The 21,001-nt window shown below is 39.6% G+C and overlaps 1 protein-coding gene across 1 annotated transcript in view; it reads right to left on the bottom strand.

Moving 5' to 3' along the window:
- Nucleotides 1-21,001, bottom strand: part of TMEM132C (transmembrane protein 132C) — a 221,620-nt gene that overhangs the window by 85,858 nt on the left and 114,761 nt on the right. The window contains exon 3 of the mRNA XM_074921494.1: nucleotides 10,721-10,867. Coding sequence (XP_074777595.1) covers nucleotides 10,721-10,867 — 147 coding nt within the window. The remainder of the gene's footprint in view (nucleotides 1-10,720; nucleotides 10,868-21,001) is intronic.

Below are 21,001 nucleotides of genomic sequence, written 5' to 3'. Positions count from 1 at the left end.
GGATTATATTCCTTTGGGGGTTGTCAGTGGTACTTGCTGAGCTCTGATTTGGTTGGAATCTAGTAGTTATAATGGAATATTTCATGCAGATCATATACATCAGAAATTTCTTTTGCTTAGTACATTCCAATGAACATTGCCACCCAAAATAGTTTACAACTTCTGTGTAAGAGAACAAACGCGGAAATTCTTGTTAGCTGGCCTATCAGTAATGCTTTCGTTGACAGAGCACCTTGCTTTCAAGCCATCCAATGGCATTGCTAAATATGCCAGTCTCATTAAAAATAGTTGAAATAGGAAAGAATTCAGTAGCTGAGGTCACTCAAGTACTCTGGCAGAGTCATTATTGAATTTCTACTAGTGTGATTACAAAGAGTGCATGCTCTGTCCATTAATTTGCAGCATGGAAACCAAAAATCAATGGAGTGCTACTTAAAACTCCTTTTGTAATAATTACCATCAAGTATGCAGGTATACACATGGAAGGGGAGTGTGTAAGCTGTTGTTCACAGCCTTGACCAGGAAAGAGATTACCTAGTTTTCTGGTGAGCTGGATGTCAAGAGGAGGAAGGAGAGATGAGTAAAAATTTAGTTCAAACTTGGGGTGAAATTCAGACTGCAAAGGAAATTTTGTCATTTGCTTCCATGAAGCTAAGGTTTCTTCCCTGGAAATTTAAGTAGAACTGAAATTCCTGGCAAGCAATCAGGAACACAGCATTGATCTATCAAAAAAACCGCTCTACAACAAGCATCACAGTTTTCTTTAATAAACTTACTTCCCCATGAAATTACTATCATGTTAATGAAGTAATAACAGGAAAGTTGTAGGAGCTTTTTGTGAATGGGACAAACTGTTATACACTGCTTCAGCAGACCTACACTGATTTATACCAGTCACTGACATTCCTCGTTCTGACCCTTCAAACTAATAGGGACACATCAGAGATTTTTCCAGGAAAAAGCGCTGAATATTCTTGCTTAAAGAAAACACTGACAACTTTTGTATAGTACTGCAACTCCCATTTAATTTTTCATTCTTAACTTTTGGTACAGAACCCCAGGGGTCGTATTTAGTTGGGATTTGATGGATCATAACAATTTTTTTTGAGAACTCACAGACATCTACTACCTTTCAAAAGAGCAGCCCACCTCTACCTTGTTCAATTGCCAGGAAATATACAGTATCCTCCAAACACTTCCTACGTCCCTTCCGACCCACCAATTTATGTAACAAAAACCAACTCAAACCAGGTGATTTGTACAAGCACTTGACACAGCAAGACAAATTCTACGCTGATTTACACTTAAGGGACCGTGGCTGCACAGTTCCGAAAAAAAAAAAGTTGCCTTTTAAAATGTCAGTATTTGCTGATATTCACCATGAAGTGATAACAAAGAAAATCAAGTTCTTCCTTCATTCCCAGAATGTGAAATACCAGAGGTCTCCCTGCAGCCTGAATTGTAGATAACTTAAGACTTGCAAATGAGGACTTAGAGAAGCCAATAGAGTAACTACCCTTTCTTGTGTAAGTCAGTTATGTGTGGAAGACTGCAATGATCTCTGATACGAGCTAGTTTGTTTAAACTGGTTTTAGTTGCTTTGTCTATAACAGGCAAAGATTTTTACTTTCTAAGCTTGTAAAAGAACATGTATTATCTCTACCTACTATGTAAAACGTGCAGGGGGAATTGAATGGAATCCATCACGACCGAATGCAAGAAGTCCTTGGTTTTGCTGAGTTGTGTTATGTCCAGCTTGAATTACATTAACTGTTGTGTTTGCTAACAGTGCTCATATGCTATCAAGTGCTTGAAAAACAATAATGATGCTGTTAGTATTATTATACTATTAGTAGTTATGCAACAAATCAGTATTAACTCCGTATCAGTCCACAAAAGTTTAAAACACGCTTCACACCAGGAAATGGATCCATTCAACTATTTTCAGGCAGAGACACAGAATTAACCAGCTAAAGGAGGTGATTATTATTATCATTAAAAGTAGGAAGCCTCTCATAGGCTAGGAACCTGCTGCATATTGTATAAATAATAAATAATGCTGCCTGCTTCAGCAAGTCTGCTAGTATAGCAGAAGAGACAGCAGATGGATGGGGACAGACAAGAGTGCATGGAAATATTGAAAAAAATACTAGAGAGTTATAGGACAAGAGCTGTCCTTGTTAGCAGCCCAGCTATTGCAAACATTTTTCTAAGAAGATAACTGAAAAGCTGCAAGGTTTTCTAAGCCTGAGATGTGAGTGTCTCAAAGAAGCAAACACACCTGACAGATCAGGTCTTCAAATTGTCTGAGTTCAGGACCTCATGCTGGTGTGGCATTCAAACTGATATCTATAATCACAGAACTGGATACTACAAATGAGTTTAAACAAGTATCTTATGATTGTGTAAGGCTTGATCCTGGTTTAAATTACAAAAGTGAGAATCAGTAGATCAATTCCCCTCAACTCAGTGGAGCTAAACCAACTTAAAACTGGTGCTAATGAGACAACAGTTAGGTCTGCCAAGTGTTTATGAAGACTCAACTTCCACTATAAACCCTGTATCAATCATGTAAGTGATTTTAAGTGATGATTTTAATGTGCTTATAAAATGGTTTTTTTTATTACAACTATCTCCAACTGGAGGGTATGTGATGGATGTAATGGCAGAGCCTAATGAAAAGCATTTAAACTCATTTTGAATTTTAAAAAGAGAGAAAAAAATTGCAGTGCACGAAACCCACCCGAGTTCTGTCTTCCTATTGTTTAGGCCTGGTGGGACGTACAACAACAAAAGACACACGATGTGGTCTCTGAACGAAGAAGGCAGCAGGAGCAGTGTTTAACCATCCTCGCTGCAGGTATACAAGTAACGTCACTTAATTACGTACATGAGTCAACTGGGAATAGAACTCACCTGTCTGAACCCAAGTGACAGCCCGGAGAGGTGATGGGAGGGAAAGCTCTGCTGCAAGTGGGGAGTAGCAGCCCACAGCACCAGCACCACACCGTAAAATCCTCCAGTCAGCAGCTACCATAATCTGCTGGCTTTCTTACCAATCTTGTGTAAGGTTTACAACAAAGACTTAGCATCTATATAATAATTTTCCACCTGTTTCACAGAGCACCCACCATTATTATGTAACAAAAGAAAGAAATAGAGATGAGATTTTTATCTGTACTTTAAATAAGCAGAAGCACATCAAACTAAAGTAACTTTAAGTGGATAAGTAAATCTCAGTAAGTCAATGCAGAAACAAATGGTTCACCTGTCTAATGCATTGTGCTTTGTCTAAGAAAATATAAAGGTCTCAGATAAACGGCGATACTTTACCACTGTCAGACTGATCTGACAGAGGCATGAGACTGAAAAATGTTTAAAATCTTCTAATTCTCTTTTATGAAATTGTAGCCTATTTTCCAGAGGTCTCTCCTGACCAGTTTTAAGTGTCAAGTTCCGAGGAGTTTTGTTATTACAAAATTCCTCAAGCAGCAATGGTACAGAGGGCTTACGTGTGTAAGAAACATATTTCAATTTGCTCTGCCGAATACTAACAAAGATCTTATTCACTTTATTCTAGAAAAATTTGGCTTTTGGCACTTTTTCCTAAATTTTCTTCATTCTTTATTGCCTGACTGATTTATTTCCTCTGCTGTGAAAGTTACAGAGGAAAGCAGAGTCGCTTGGCAGCGTGATGTGGTATTGCTGAACTCAGCTGTTTATGGCTTTCAGCAGATGTTTCTGCTTCAAAGACAGTGCGAGAAAAAATACACATGCACAAATTCCTCCCCCCCAGTTCTGCATCTTTTGTCTCTTATCTTCCACTGCCTCCAAATCACAAGGAAGACTACATTACAATACCTGCTAAAACATCTGAACCATGCCAACTGCCACAGATAAGTAAGAGCTGATGTCAACCTCAAATTAGAACTCATGATTTAAAGTATAAAGAGGAAAAATTAACAGAAATGTCAATCCATGAATGTGCTGCATCAGGAGGAGATATTCACAGATAACCTCACTATGAATTACAGCTTATTAAAAGCAAGAACACAGCAGCTTTCGACAGAAAATACAATTGGGACAGCCAGCCTTTCCCACTGCATATTGCAGGAGCTCTGCAAAACAGATGCTCAGACATAAGTAAAAGGCTGAAAAGTAGACTGTATGTTTTCTAGTCATTCTCTGAGAAATTATTACTTTGTCAGATATCAAAAAATAATCTTGTCCTGGACATCAGGAATTACAGTTATTACTGAACCCATCTATCAATTTGTAATGGATATAAAGCTGTTGCCCCATTATTTGATGATTGTACATCCTATTCTATTTAGTATGTGTGAGGCTCTGCTCTATTTACTTAACAGTAAAATAAAACAATATATCCAACCTGACTGGAAAGCAGGGAAGGCACTGACAGCAGCTTTCTCAGCAAGACTGGGTTATTGCATGCATTTGCTAAGCCTCCAGCATTTGGTTTTGATAAGCATTTAAAAAGCTTTTCCAAACTGTACAGATTTGTTGAGCAAACAATTTTGATGCTTTCATTTGGGCAAGAAACATGTGAAGAATGATCTTTCTCTTGGTGCTTCAGCCCTTCTGCTTCCCAAAAGACCCAGGAACTCCAAAGTAGAGAAAAAAATATTAAAAAAATTGATTTATTGCAACTGGGCTGGAACTTCTGTAGAGATCATGGACAGATCTAATTTCATGCATTTTTAAATCTCATCTCAATTAATTTACTTTCTTGGAGAGAGAACTCATGGGAATGCCTTGCTCCTTGGCTAATACTGTGTTAAGTTATCTATAAAGACTAATGTAGTATTTTTGAATAGTCAGGACTGAGTCTAACACTGGTTCTGTTTCAATCCAACATGAAAATCCATTTCAACAGTGCCTAACAACAGGCTTTCAAAAACCTCATCTTATAATATCTTGCTTTGAATTTCAAACAGAAGAGAGAACGCTGTAACATACCTGATAAGAAAGAAAATACTTTCCACTTAGTATCTTCCACAACACTTGTGCAAACCCTGTTGGGTTTCTGACTCAGCCTTTATCTGTTAGAAAGCAGGTATTTATGCTGATTACAAGTTAAACACCAATTTCCATTGAAACAATTGACTGATTATAGTGTTGATGGATTATGGTAGAGCCAACACTCTGGTTATGGATCAGGGCCTCGCAGTGGTAGGTGCTAGATGAAAACTAGACAGATGTATGTTGTTGCCATGACAATTGCTACAGCTATCTCAGATTTGATCTTTCTGAACTTGCATTAATGAAAGTATTGAAAAGAAAGGGTCCTTCAGGCTCAGGAAGAGTCCTTGCCCATGAGGGCTCCTGCGGAATTCACTTTTCCTTAATATAAGTGAGGGCTGCCCGTTAAGTCAAAACCACTCAGGATTTATAAGGTTCAACAAGTTGCTCTGCTCCCACAAGTACCCAGTAAGACAGTAAGGTGTAAGAAGCAAATATTCCCTCTCAAGACAGTTTGTGCAGACACTTGCTTAGACACTGCAGCAGACAGAGCGAGCGAGGCAACAGCAACGGAGCATCTGCCTCCTTCCTGCAGGCAGCCTACTCCTGAAAGAGACACGAGAGACATTCTTCACCCTTCCTCTCTCCCCAGCTTGGGCCTTTGATAAACACTCCTGACATTCAAAGCAGCAAAAGAGGAGCCATATGAAAGGCTCCTTTGGGAAGCAACATTCTAACCCTAGTCTTCTGTGCCCTAGAAAAGAAATTGTTACAAGGCACAGCTGGCTGATCCTCAACCATATGTGCAGATGTCCAGTGTCTCTTTGGCACCTACACCAAACGCCAGAGACATCTGTGCCCTAATTTGACCTGAAAGAGGCATCCTAACATAAAGAGAAACCTTAAAATGCAAAGACAGCAGACACAGATAAATTATTTGGGAAATCAAGATGAGAAAAAGTGGAGGGAAAGGATCTTTAAAGCAGTTGGTAAAGTCTTAGCTTTATTATTCCTGATACTGTTATTGACAGCTACGTGCATACATTCCCAGGTGTCATTTTAAGCAGGCAGATGCAGATCACAAGAATGACTCACCTTGGGAGCTCTGAGGGTTGCACTGGTAATTTGCCAGCAATCTAGAAGACTGCACCTAATTTGCACCAAAATATGCATGATGCTTAAAAAAAAATACTCAGGAGGCCATAATGCTTGTTCATATGTGACTTTCTCATAAATGAATGGAAATTGTTTGTTTCAGGGTGTAATGGTAGAAGAAATCCACTGCTGATCTCTTCCTCCCAAAGTATCTCTACAGTACGTACAAAGCAGTTTCTGCAGACACAGATGTGACTTCCTGAAGATATATACAATTTCCCAAACATCTACTACTACAGCAGTGGCATATGCCGTCTCAGGTCTGATCTTGTCTCAATTATCAGTCAGAAAGATAAAGAACTGTAATGAAAAAAATCCTGATCCATGAACACCAAACCTCTCAGTCCTTGTGAAAACTGTGTCCTCTGCTCAGACTGCAAGGTTTTAAGGTCAGCAGGCACCACTGCCACTCTGCTGAGCTCTGCAAACCACTCTGACCCAAAACTGTGCCAGGGGAAGATGTCCCAGATTCAGAAAGAATTAATAACATTTAGCCGGCTTGTAATGTGCGAATACGCTTCTCTGTGTCCATATATTGGGCAGACTGCCTGTCTCCAGGTATAGCCCGACACACACACCACACAGCTTACAGTTTTTCAAGTATGATGCATGTTGTACATACACTCTTTACTTTTATTTTTCAATCACAAGAGAATTCACTTCCCTGACATCTCTTGGCAGCATATGGTGCTGCCAGACAGAGGAGGGACCTGCACAGAATTGTAACAGCTTTCCTCCATGCCCAGATGATACAAAAACAAAACCTGGTAACATCATTAGCTGTTTCCATGTGAATGCAATGATACTCAGACAGTGTTAAAAAAAAAAACAACAACAACAACAAAAAAAACCTTAAAAAAATGTGTGCGCGTGTGGCGAGGGGGAATAAGTGATTGTGACACAGTCTGAAACATAAACGTAACATCTGGAAGCACTCTTCCCGAGTCTGCCTCTTTATCAGACAGATGGCTGGAGAGATGGAAGCCCATGGGCCTCTCAAAAGGTTCAAGGCCAAGAGGATAAAGCGCTACATCACAGCAGTTTTCCATTATGTCAGTTTTTCTAAATGTCTCTTCGTTCTCTCACACTCAGGTTTTCTACTTGGCTGACAGAAATCAAAAGCACTGAGTGACTCCATTCCTCCGCAAAGTACAACATCCACAGGCAGAAATGTCCGCCCAGGAACAGACTGAAGGCAGCCTGTGGCAGCCCAGTTCCAGATTTGAAGGAGCAAGAGGACCTAGGCCCAGATTAGCCCCAATCACTGCTTCTTGACACCGCAGTTACAGGATGCTCTGGCTTTGGTAGAGAAGACAGCTTAAGAAACTCCCCTAACCCTCCTTGCTCCTACCCTTAAATCTGTCGTTCTCATCCCCATAGTTGACAGCATACCAGCTGGTGGAGGTATGTTATTTAAAAAAAAAAAAAAAAAAGAAGAAAGAAAATTACTTGGGTTAAAAATAACCCTTGCTCTGTCTTGGAATAGGTCTTATACCCTGTGGTGGCAATCCAAAATAAACTACACGGCGAATATGAGTCTTTTCACTGAAGCTGTTCTCAGGGTAGATGTGGAACATCATAAATCAACCACAGAAGCCTTAGGCTGGAACCAAACAGAGGCAATACTAAGATACGGAAATGGTTATAATAGTAACCAAAAATATCTCTTCATCTACCCCGAGGACACATTTCAAATCTACCAGCTTTCCTCCAGAAATGAGAAACAAGGGAAAACAAGTGACCAAGCAGTAGTCTAAGACTTGTTTTCACTGATTAGTGTTATTATCCTCATCAATGGCTACTTGAATCTCAGCACAAACTGCATTATGAGGCACACAAACATTGCTGATTTCAAGCCGTTTTCGGTTACTTGCTACAGTGGTAAAGTCTTTCTGAATAAATTTAAGTTAAGAAGCTATGGCTCTTGGCTTTAGCAGCACAAAATCAAAGAGAACAAATATTACTTAAAAAAGTAAAAAAGCATGACCCACTTAAATTCTCAAAACGTAATGGTAAACAATTAATGATGTGATGTGTTTAAAATATGTCCCTTGGTTTTTATTATTTATGTAATGTGATAGGTATATAAGCTGCTAAGTAGTGTTGCATTCAGATATAAACTGCTTGTTTCAAAGTGTTTATAATGAAATTATATCCATAAACTAATGCTAGCAGAAATATGCAAGAAAAGAAAAGCAACATGGCAACGAAAATGTGTAGTTTTATTGAGCATAGACATTTGTTTCCAGGGATATGAAGGGGAAAGAGTGCAATGGTTCTCCGTGGTGCATCAGGGAGATTCCCGAGTAAAGGAGAACACATAGAGAAAGATCAGAATTTCCTGTTTATGTCCTTAACAACTCAACACATCGCCCTCCCCATTACAACCAGAATGGATCCTGGATGCAGTTTGGCTACCACAAAACAGTTTGTAGGAGGCAGACTCCAATGCACTAAGAATCTGTTGTGAATTTAAGTAATATTCTGACTTATTTCACAACCAACTGGGGACATGTGACAATACAAGGGGAGAGTCAAATTACTCCTGCTGGTTGCAACAGAGGAACAAGGCACAACTGTAGAAGACCCTTCATTCTCTTTTCCTGCTAGCTGATTCTCTGAGCTGTGCTAAAAACAGATGGTCATGTAAAGAAAAATAACATACTATCATCTTGACAAACTATGTGAATGTTCATAAAGCATTCAAGAACTTTCAATTACTTGCTTTTCAGAAGCTCTTTTGCAAAGACAGTGGAAAACACCTCTCTCTTCTTAAATTAACCAACATATTTATGAGTTGGCTGAGTTTGCTGCAAGAGAAGATTAGCCTGTGTTGATGCTGGAACTCCCAAACAGCACCTCACATCTACGCTGACCTTGCTGCAGAACCACCCAAATGAACTGCACTGCTAAACCAGCCTGAAAAAGCTGGTGGCAGCACAGAAAGATCCCATTAGGGACTTGCAATTCTCAACCAAATTAAATTAGCTTAATAGAATATTTGTGCTCTGTGCAGCAGCCTCCAAGTGACACTTAGAAACTCAGTAACTGTAACGCCCACTACATCCTGTGCTTTCCCACTGCGATCCCAGCGCACACATGCCAGGTTTCCCTACCCTTGTACACAAATATGTCGTTCAAACCTAGGTGTGTCATGCTTTCAGAAGACAGTGACTATTTACATACACAAATGAAAGAGGCATTAATTAAAAATTTTACTTTTATTTGCATAATTAGTGCTAAAAATATTTTTGTGGGTTAATTAGACCTTATGTAAATTGGAGAAGATTTAATTTGGGGTTTGATAACCTGACTATTATAGTTCTGCAGTTGCAAATAGACTCAGTTACATGCTACTCTAAAGCCATGTCCTCCCTTTCAAACTGTTTTGTTTTTTACTTCTGGCAGGCTCAAATTATGCATTTTTCCTTTCCCTTTATCCCCCCTCCCCCAAACTCTCCACTGAAAATCTCACTAACTGAAATGATATCACGTGTAAATACACTGAATCAGTGAGCTGCTCACGACAAGAGAAATTTCTGCACTTTACAGAAGTCTAATATTTCCCAGGAACTCTGACTGGGCATAGAATACAAATGTTAAAATCTGCTCAAGTTTTCTGTGCCTGAAGATAGCACAAACCAACTGAATGGGAAAGCAATAACCAACCCAGCATCCACCAAAGATTTTATGACACTTTCAGTGAGCCTAGATTTGAGGCTAATAATAAGCCCAGAGCTAGGGAAGCACTGCTCAGATCTCTACGATGAAAATGCTCTGCGTGGACTAATGTACAGCAGTGTTGTGAGAATTTGTTAAGATGATACCCAGCAAGAGCAAAATAATTTCCACCGAAAGCAGCAATATATGACTTTACTATGTGCCGTAGAAGATAATCACACTTACTGAAAAAGCACAGCTTTTGTGTCTGTGGAACAACCAGACCAAGTCTCAGTAAAAACACGTATTAAACAGGAGAGCAGGCGCTGGCAGGCCAGTTCATACCACTGCTCCCTGGAGTGGGCTGCTTTGCCTCTGACAGTTACCAGTGTATGGATTAGCAAAGGCGCCTCCAGTTCTGGAAGAGGTAACTGTTTGCAAAAGGAGATTTCTCTGTATTGCATACAAGATAGTAAATACTGAAAGGTTTGAATTACCCTATACCAATGCTTGAAAGTTACAGTGGTTCACTGCGGAACAATTCATTGCTTACTTGATGAATCAACCTCAGAGTCTGTGATATGTTCAGAGAAACAAGGTCAAAACTATCAAGCCAAAAAAATTATGTACAGTAAAAACCTTTAAGTTATTCATATTCATGCTAAAATGACACGCACACCCCCAAAACATAGGCCTATTGTATTCATTTTTTAAATTTAAACTGATGAATTTTATTACCTGGAAACTGAGATGCCCTGTTATAGATGAGCAGATGGTACCATAGTTAACATAAGTGTCTCCAGATTTCCAGGCTACAGGTTTAATAGGTATGAGTAGTGGTAATATGAGCCCTAAGTCTTTCAACCAATGAATGGTATCATGGATATAAATGAGTTTAATGTGCCGAGAATATGAGGTTTCTTACCTGTTCCTTGAACTTGGTGCTATCCTCTGACAAATAACTGTTGTGGTTGAATGCTTTCCACCGTTCCCCACCTCTTGTTTCACATCCCACTGACGGGGGTCACTTGTCTTTGCACTGAGAATGTTTACACCTTTCTTCACCTTTGCCCTGTTGGAAACAGCAATTGTAAAAAGTTTACAAGAGTCATTCAGGACTGTGATCTTCCAAATGTAGTTCAGGCATGAAAATCTCTATATATCAGCTTTAAATATTAGATATGCTTCTAATCCATCAGTAAATAAGAGAGTAGTATCATCAATGCAGATCTAAGGCAACATATCACTTTTTTTGGACAGAACCAGCTAAGCACGTGCCTTTTTATGTTCTGCCAACAACAGGTTGGAGTTACAATTAAGGCTGAACCTGTAAGGAAAACCTGCACTCAAGGATCTTTTCTCTATTTCAGCAATGATTTCTCCCAAAGAGAAATCTGTCCCATCATAGAAGACTCAGGAGGGTTCTGCTCATCTGTAGGAAGACAAACACATGCTTCCTCACTGCACAGACCAATACTTCACCAGAGTTTTTTACATAACCCACTTTTATTCCATACAATATTCTTCTAGTTGCTCCTCTGCCTGACAATTCCCTCTTCGTGACAGATTCCCAAGGAAATTTCTGTTTGAAATCTCCAACCTGGAGAGAATACAGCTGTTGACTTTGTAACTCAGAGATGGTCTTAGAGGATGCAAATTTCTGCCACTGTTAGTTGTTATGTCCTGTGGAAAAGTTAACTGCACTTATCTAGTGATGCTAATAACATCAACTGTATGGAGGGTTAATTAAAGAGCACTTGCTTAATTAAGGAACATCTGTATAAAGAACTCCCAGCAAAGATGCTATTTGGGTGAAGAATGTTTAACGGCCCATCTTCACTTCTATGACAAAGCATCAAAAATGAGAAGCAGAGTTACTTGTACAGCCTTTCTCTTCAAAAGACACTGAGGGCCAAACTTCCACTAGCCCACTGAACTCTCACAAGATGATGAGTATGTGGGGAGCAGGATGTCAGTTAGAAGTACATGGCTCTGAGTAGCTTGGCCTCAGTTGGATGGAGAAGGCAAAGGGCTGCTTAACTCCACACCGTCAGCACGGTCACCGTGGCCTCTACTCAGCAGGGACTGCCTTCACCATAGCAAGGAGGCTAAAGCACAGTGAAAAACTGTGTTTTTCTAGAACACTTATGCAACACAAAATGTTAGTTATTGACCAGAAATCATCTTCTAACAATATGTCAATATCTTCTTGGCATTTATGAGGACTCAGCACCTAAGTTCCTCGGAAAAACAGGTCTTTTTGCATCTTTAGACACTAAAATGCTTTAAAAATGTAGTCATGAATATTGAAAGTATATTTTCTTGTTGCAGTTTTTCAACAGTGAGACAAAACACAATTTAACACATTGAAAAAGAAAGCTTTTTTTTTTTTTTTTCTCAGTATAAAAGCATAAATGCTTAATTCTGTTATTTGTAACATAAACCACCATGGAGCTTCACAGCTCAGGTAGAATAGCACAACCCTGATGTATCTCTAATGCCTTCAGTTGAATTACTCAGAAATGAAAACAGACAAAGTAAAGGAAGAATCAAATCTGTTACTGAAAGTTCATTAAAGCTTTAAGTCCCGTTAAGTTTTCCAGCATACTACAGTTCAAATAAATGAACAATAAATAAACATTTCATTAATAAGAAAACACTACCACCAATCTTGAAATCTGTATAAATCCATCAGTATGTTTTCAGTAGTATGTATTTATGGAGCTGTTTGGATGTATTTTAGGATACTGTTATTTAGCGACTGAAGTAAAAACTGATCTATTTTATTCAGCTGTTCCTTGAGATGGGCTCTGAAATGGCATAATGTCAGTCGAAATGAGGTTCCTCATGTTTGGATTTTCAACAGAATTACAACTTTGTCAGCAGCTGCAAATTGCTCCTTCCACCATGTAGATTGACATAGTCAATACCTGGGCTCTTGTTAATTAGGATGGATATTCTGTATGGCCAAGGTTAGTGGTAAAATACACTGCCAGAGGACGACAGACCGTGGCTACAATGCCATTTTGTTAATTACGGTATGGGGCATTAAGTTGAGTGGTTTCCACACATGCCATTATATAAAGCCCATTAAAAAAAAAAAATTCTATCCCAGGGTAAAGTAGGTTATGTTTAGTGAGAAAAATCAATGTTGTGATTGCACTTAGCACAGGAATTAGGGTATGAACACCCAGAAGATTGAACTTCCTAAATAAATATGAAGCACAATTTGCAACTCTCCCTCTAAAAAGGGCATTGAGTTTTATATAACAAGGTCAATGGATGAATCAGAATTAAGTCAGACAGTAGTGAGCCCCATACATTTTTAAATGCAGTCTGTATGCATATGCTACAAATGTTTTCACTTAAATTTTTATTTACTTGGCGTTTGAGTGCGAGCAAGGAAAAGTCTATTTAATTCTTTACCAAAGATTCGTTGACCTTGTTGTATGCTTGTGATTAAATATTAATTTTTTAAATCAATAGTGCCAACTTTGTACATAAAAATTTGTAAGTTATACTACCTCAATAAACCCTGAGACCAAGGACCTGGAGGCCAAATTATTTGACAGTCTCCTGTATTTACCCACCTAATCTATGCAGTATATATACATTTATCATGTTCACTTAAGGGAGGCAGGTACAGTGACAATAAATGGAGATGATAAACAGCTGAAGTACTCCAGGTTTCCTTAGTGCGTGGTTCCCCATTCCAACTGGAAAATTCTCCCCTTTGCCATGTCTGCTTATTCATGAGTAGATGCTTGTCCTCACACAGGGGCTCTTCTGCACAACTCCACAACCTGCAAGTATCCACCAGCCATAACTTGACAGCTTGGACCTCCATCCAAAGTGGAGTCAAAATCTTCCCCTCCAACACTATTCTAAACAATTATTGATATTTTCTGTGGGTGTCACTAAATTTCCCCTGTCACTTCAGCTATGTGCTATCTACCCTAAGGAGTAACTAAACCACAGCCCCAGGTCACCCAAAAATCACCCTTTCCTTTTTCTGGATCTAAACACAGACCCTGCTAAGCAAGTCACCTACATGTGCACAAAAGCCAAGGGCAGCAGCTCATTTATTTGAGTTTGATTGTCTATGTGCTCAAAGTTAAAGCAGTTTTTGATCTTCTGACAAAAGCAGACCTTGCAATGGAAAGATGAAAGACCAACCATCATTAAGAACAGTGCAGAATACCAGAGGTCAGCTCCAATCCCACACTGGATAAAGGACTCAATCTGAACAGGGTTTTGAAGCTTTATGAACACATGGTAGCCAGAACAGCAAAAGATTTTCTTGCTTGAACTCCTAAGGTTATTAATTCATAGCACAGGAAATCTCTGCCTCGGCTTTGTCTCAAAATAAGTCTCTCTTTAAATTTATCAAATGGAGAATTAAAACTTTTTGCTGGCATGCAGATCAAGCAAGATCTCAAAGACATTACAGAAAAAGTCTCCAGCGGCTTTACCTAGAAATCATTACTTAATTTTTTGTCAAGAGCAAGTAAAAACAATCTCACAGCAAATGCACTTATGTAAACATGCAATTTCCAAGCAAATATTCCATTTTCAAATTGAAGCTTTTAGTTGTATACAAAGATTTCCATTTAGCACCTTATCTTCCTAACATGTCAAACCTAGAAATGATGCTTCTAATTAATACATTCTGACCAACTACAGATGAAAACCTGGCTGTTCCATTTCACGGTCTTCAAATTACAAGAAATCTCAGCAATATATAGACATAATAGTATAGAGCCGATAAAGACACTAACTGAAAGGCAATTGAATCAGCAACAGACAGAGCTGAAGATGTGACAGGATTTCAGGAACTCAAATTATAGTTTCCTACTTAAATTTTAATCTTGCAAAACTGCAGTGGCTACGGAAGGGTTCTGCCACCTGCAGCAGTGCTATCGAGAAGGCAGACTGCTGAATACTGTTTTTCACATGCTGTATGACTTTGCTGACGTATGCTAATCGTAGAGAACATCACCCCTCTTATTCCAGAGAAAGTCATCGTCAAAGCACAGATCCAAGTGGGGCTGCATTGCCTGGGTGTGCTGCAATACAGACAGGTAAACTTCCAGCAAAGGAAAATCTGAAGTTACAGGTAGGCTGACACCATGCAAGGTCTCTCGTTCCTTGCAGCCTCGCACTAACACCCAGCTGACTCACGGGCAAGTTAAGTTGGCAGCGTTAATCAGCAGATGATTTCGCTTCCTGATGGCTCCCTGCAAGATCCGATAAGCAGCAATGCCAGTGCCAGGGAAGTGCAGAAACATGAAGCAAGGGGTGGAGGAGGGGACCAGGGCAATACCCTCAGCAGCAGCATTTCAATCTGTACTCCAACAGAAAGTTTACACTGCAGCTTGGGTAGATGAGGTTGCACTCAAGAATAAAAAGCTAAATCAATACTAAATTCTTATAATCAGTGAGCTTTCATAAGATCTGGAGTGGTTTTCCAGACACTAAACCTTCTGGTTCCTGCTAGACTGTTTGTTTTCAGAGGGTTATACTTAGCTCTACATCTTCTGTGCTCCTCATAAATGCCATGCTATTCTCAGCATGCCGTACTTTGATCTGAGAGCGGTCTGGTTTTAGATCAGTGATCACTGCTTTGTACAGTCTCTTCAGCTCACATCTGCTGTCCAAGATGCTGTGCCGGAAGACTTTTCTTTAGGAAGTACTTGAATATTAGAGACAGATGCAGGTTCAGTCTAACTGGGGAGATTGGTTCATCTATAAGGTAGTCCTCAGGTCACAGGAGCCAAGCGTGGGCATGTCATACCTCACCACGCTGGCCAAGGGAGAGGATGCTCAGATGCTCCTGCTAAATCCTCTGCATTTCCAGGCGTAAATCCCGTCTGTTTGTATTTGTCAAGTTGGTGTTTCAACTTAACAAACACTGACCCCTTTTGGTCAGTCTTCTCTGGAGCCTCAATGTTCCCTGCAACTCTTTGCTAACCCTCCCTTAGTTACCCAGACTAGTAGAAGCCTTTGACATTACTGACTGCAAAGGTCACACTGTAAGAAATTACTTTATGGTCTCTCCCAAAACCCAGGGAGCCTCTCCTGGTGGCCTGTTTCTGGGCTGCACTTTACAGTAAGTCTCTAACCTTCCCAAGTTCAGCCAAAAAAATTTCAACTTCTTCCTGTCATGATTTAAGTTCACTCCTTTCCTTCTTTGTTCCCAGAGTAAATCAGGAGATTAAAGCCAGCTGTAAGAACCCATAAAACCCAGGCAGGAGACTAACCACAGCAATTAAGCAAGATTTGTTTTATTAAGTAAATCTTTTTCCTTTCATCTTTCTATGTGAAATGAGTTGCTAGATCTCACTGCAGCTCTGAATGAACAGGACAGACATCTGCCTGGCAAAACAATATTCATTAAAAGCCTCATTGCTGGCCTTATTGAGAAGCCAAAAGCAGAACAGAGAAATATGACCTGGTTAGCCATGTTCACCTATCAAATATGCTCCTTTAATTGGCAAAATACACAGACAGAGTAAGTGTGATTAAGTGGCTATGGCTTTGCTTAGGTAATATGAAGGATCAGGTATCAGCTCCAGGCTTCCTGCATGACTCCAAACAAGCCACAGGAGCCCTGTTCACCTCCGTCCTACCCTAGCAAGGAGACTTCCACCTATGCTTCATGTGGCCACCTCTTTGCTATAGACGTTTTGATTTATAAGCCATATGCACAGGTAAGCAGCAAGAGAAAGCCCCATCTCGACTGGGGAATTCAGGTACTAAATTTATTAGGTAATAAATTACTGCTAATAGTAGCATTTCAGATTTGGTTCCTGTTTGAAGGCTAGCCCAAAGGGCCATGCATGCAAAAATTTTGTTTTCTTTGATTTCTAGATTTACAACATGGGCTAATCACTAGTAAAAGTGAAGATCTTCCTTCTCAGAGCATCCTTTCTCCTTCAGACATTTTCTTTCTCATGGAGCATCCAGAAAAGGCCTTCAGGAAACAGCTTTTGTAAAAAAGGGTAAACACCCTTTAAAATGTCAAAACAGCTAATCTCTAGGTATTTAGTCTTTGCTTTTCACTCCTTCCCCTTTTCCTTTCACTTCTTAGAATGCTGGTCTGTTTGAAGCAACTTTGAAAAAAATGCCATGTCAAAATAAAGAAAACTGAAATGTTTTACTTTGAAAATGCAGTAATCAAATCCTTAAAAATCTCCAAGCCTGAATGGTTAAGTTTCTTGAATATAGGTGTAATTCTGCAAGCAGCTGAGACAGATTTCAGTATTCCTGAAACCTCCTCTGTCAGCTGAAGTGGACTAAATTCATCTTCCCTAAAACTGCATATTTTGGTGACTTCGCTGTCCATCAAAATTATATAAATTCCTTCCATTGCCAGTGAGGAATCCTGGGATTCAAAATTACTCAGGGGCTGTTCTTTTGTAGTGTTCCTTACATAACTAAAATTCCCTGAGACACTAGGAAAATCAGCTGTCCTTTATTTCAATGGCAATAGGTGCTTCATATCCCTTAGGAAGCTTTGAAGAGCTCAGCTGCAAGGCACGAGGTGGATGCTGTCATCTGTATTTTTTTTTTTTTTTTTTCCAAAAAAGAAACGCAGTGTTGCTGTGGGATGTTTCAGTCACAGAGTCCTTTGGTTTGGGCTGATTTCTGTGGTTAACTCTTTGTTAGCACTACCAGTTCTATTGAGGTATTCAGTGAGTATCCCATTATCTATTTTAAAAGAAAAGGAAAAAGAGATGCTAATTGTGAAGCTTGAATACTGCTCCTTAAGTCACAAAAATAGTATTTAACCTCCTGATAAATCTCATGGAAAAACTGCTTTCTCCAGCACCAAATGTTAAGCACTACTTAAGGGATTACAAGAAAGGCAGGAGATAAAATGTATACATATATATATATATATATAAAATACAAATAAAAGCAGAAAGAAACTACACGACACAGAGAATCTGGATTTGTCTTCCAAACTGAGACGAAACGCAATCTGAATTTACAACTTGCTAACATTCTGCCTCCAGCAAAGATAAACACTATAAACTGACGTCCACAGAAGCTGTCACAGAGATTCTACTGCATTTAACTCCAGCTCATCCTGCTTTCAGAGAAACAATCACATTTCAGGGCAGATATTACTGAGGGGTTCTCAAATCCATTGGTCGGGTTGAGTATTTAAAACTGAGGCAGGCTCACAGGAGCTCAAAACGTGAGGGAGCTCTTGCAATGGCTACCAGTAGCTCTACTTGCCCTCTGCCTTGGCTAATTGCATTTATGGGGCCACTTAGGTGGCAAAACCACTGTCATCGAGCTCAAATTATCACAGCACTAACAAGATAGTAGGCAAGATCGTCCGAAGTAGAACAAAGCAAAATCATGCACCAAATAATTCCAGTTCATCATAAACCTTCCTTTTCTTAACTCTCCAACCCATAGCTTCGGGAATTTGTTTGGACTTAGCAGTGCTCACCAACTCCCACAATTTTACATGAAGTATTGCAGGGTTTAGATATTATCTTTTTTTTTTTTTTTAATGTGTCAGCTCCCAGAATCATTTGGAAGGAATTCTCACAGCTATTAAAAGCAGAAGAATAAGTATTTTCTATAACAAGAGCCCCAGAGTTGTTCTTTTTGTAATCATTCCTTAATATTTTTGTAACACTTGAGGTTATCATCCTAAAATACAAAAAACCCCATTCCCATTAGGAGTGATGGAGATCCCCTTGTGATAAGCATATCCAGGTATGGTGCAGAAAGACCTCCTTCTCCTCAGAGTTTAAAATACATATTAATCAGCAGATAGGAGCACATAATTTGGGAACACAAAAACACAAGGGAAAAGACTGCTCTTTTCGACTCCCTTTACTGCCCTTTACCTCTTAACTCATGGAATCAGCAAAAAATCTGGGTTCAGAAGAAATGCAAGAGAAGCATTTACTGAGAAGACGAGTCTTGCAGTGCCCAAGAGGTGTTTGCAGCAGTGCTTTAAAACTGTTGTGCTCCTTATACTAAGCATTTTAGATGTTTAACCTTAACTGACTAAGGGACAGTCTGAGTTTGCAGGTTTTTTTATGACTTACTCACCCTTTCCATTTACTTAAAGAGTGAATGAGTAAAAAAGCTCTTTTCTAATTTAAAACTCAACCAATGAGTACAAGTCAAAGATCCATCTCATGGATTCTGAAAGGAACTGAAAGAAGTTGATGTATAATCACATCTAGGTAAAGTCCCTGAAAAGTTTTTGCTATGGGATCAGTATCTGAGTGAACACTCATTTATGAATTTTTATATGAAGAAGCACTGGACACCTGTCTCCTCCTGCTGTTTGTTGAAAAGTGAGTTGGAATAAGCATCTGTCTCACAACAACACATGTTTGGAGAGAGAAGCAGAATAGAGAGACAGAGATGGGTGTTGAGTAAACAAAAAACCTACCAGGGTGAATTCAGAGTGCAAATTCAGCTGCACATGCTAAATACAAGATCACTGCCTGCACAGCTCTACTTTATAGGACCAGAGACACCTTCTAGGTGAGTAAATGCTTTAAGATTATATTCCCTATTATATGCAGTTTCTATTATTACCAAAAAAAAAATCTCTAGACTGCATATTTGTGTCATTCCCCCAGCTGGCAGAGCAATAGCAGTGCTGAGGAAAATACTTACTGTTTGCAGTGGCTATTAGGATTATTACTTAGATCCTAAGTGACTTTCTGAAGTAATCTTTGCATGCAATCCCTTTGTGGTTTTAATCCCATCCACACTGCCCCTTCAGCAGCTGTTACGAATACAATTTTGCCATCAACCATGCATCTATGAGGGTTGTGTTTCCTCTTCCCTTACAGAACTACATTACTGCTGAGATCAACTGCTAGAAAGAGAAGGGGTGAGTGTCCTTAAAACATCAAAAATGAGAGGAATCATAAAGTCGAATAATTGTTTCAAAAGTTATGTACTATACTAGGTGTTTGTACAAATGATGAAAGAAAACCTGATTACCAGGTGGTTCATCCCCAAGATGCAGCACTGTCTCGTTTGTACTCTAATTAGTCTAACTTAAAGTGACTCAAGGATGGAGCATTTTACCATTGCCCTAGAGAAAACTCCCTCCAGACAGCAGGGAGTTTGCTGACTCTGCGGGTGCTGTAATAACATGTGCTTCCATCCACTTAGTCCTGCCTCCTCTCCCCCTCTCTTTGAAGTACCAAGCAGCACTAACCAGGGGCAACCTTTTGGTATAGAAGAGTGCCAAAACTGCAATCATGAAAGTGAAAAGACTGCTAAAAAAGGTAACTGTAAATAAAACAAGGGTTATGGCAACATGTTTCCTTTATAACCCGCATACCATGACTCCAATATTTGGTAACTTTGGTTCTTACTTTGCTCATCATAATCCTCACACTTGTATATAGTCACTTTTAGGCACCTTAATGGTGCTGCTATTCTTGACCTTGTTTCAGAACAAGCATACCTTGTGTTGGAACCTGCATGCAAGAATGCAATAGAAATGCTACAGAGATGGTTTAGGGAGATACAGCAGAGAGGGCTGCTAGCTTTTATGTTTAAATTGAGTCTTAATCTAGTAAATGCTGGCAGTGATCTGTACTACAGCCTCCAAATTGGGTTCTTTCATGCTTTAAGTTTACCCAGCAATAGCAGAAATCCTTATGCCCCGAGGCAGCTGCTAGTAATTCGGGTATTTAGGTACAGATCTGAAGCCCCTGAGACTTCAGTAAGTCAGCAAAAATATTCCTGCTGACCTCAGGGGGCCTTGGATCAGATGCATAAAGCACACAGGGGTTTCCATGGGGTCACCACCTGGCCTGCCAGAGCCACTGGGCACTGTCAGCAGGCAAGGCACATGATGGATGCTCATGTGGCTCAGGAGTGAGAAAACAACGCCAACAAATTAAGGATGGGATGTGGATCAGGGAGTTCAAGTAGCGTAGAAAACTACTCTCATTTTCCTGCAGCTTCTTTTGTAATTTAAACAAACACTTGTCTTTATTTTCCAGAAGTGACTGGGTAGAGACACAGACATTAAGAAATACTTCAAAACCTGGTAGGTTTTACCGTGTATGTGTATTTATACACACGAGTATTTCATACACAAAGTTTTCTTGTTTCTCCCCACTTCGTCTTTTCCATGTCTGTCCCTCCAAATTTGCTTTCTCCTGGCTTTGCATATAACTCTGCATCTCCTCTTACAATACTC

This window comes from Athene noctua, chromosome 17 (assembly GCF_965140245.1).
Source record: "Athene noctua chromosome 17, bAthNoc1.hap1.1, whole genome shotgun sequence".
NCBI lineage: Eukaryota > Metazoa > Chordata > Aves > Strigiformes > Strigidae > Athene > Athene noctua.
This window is presented reverse-complemented; position numbering and strand designations above follow the sequence as displayed.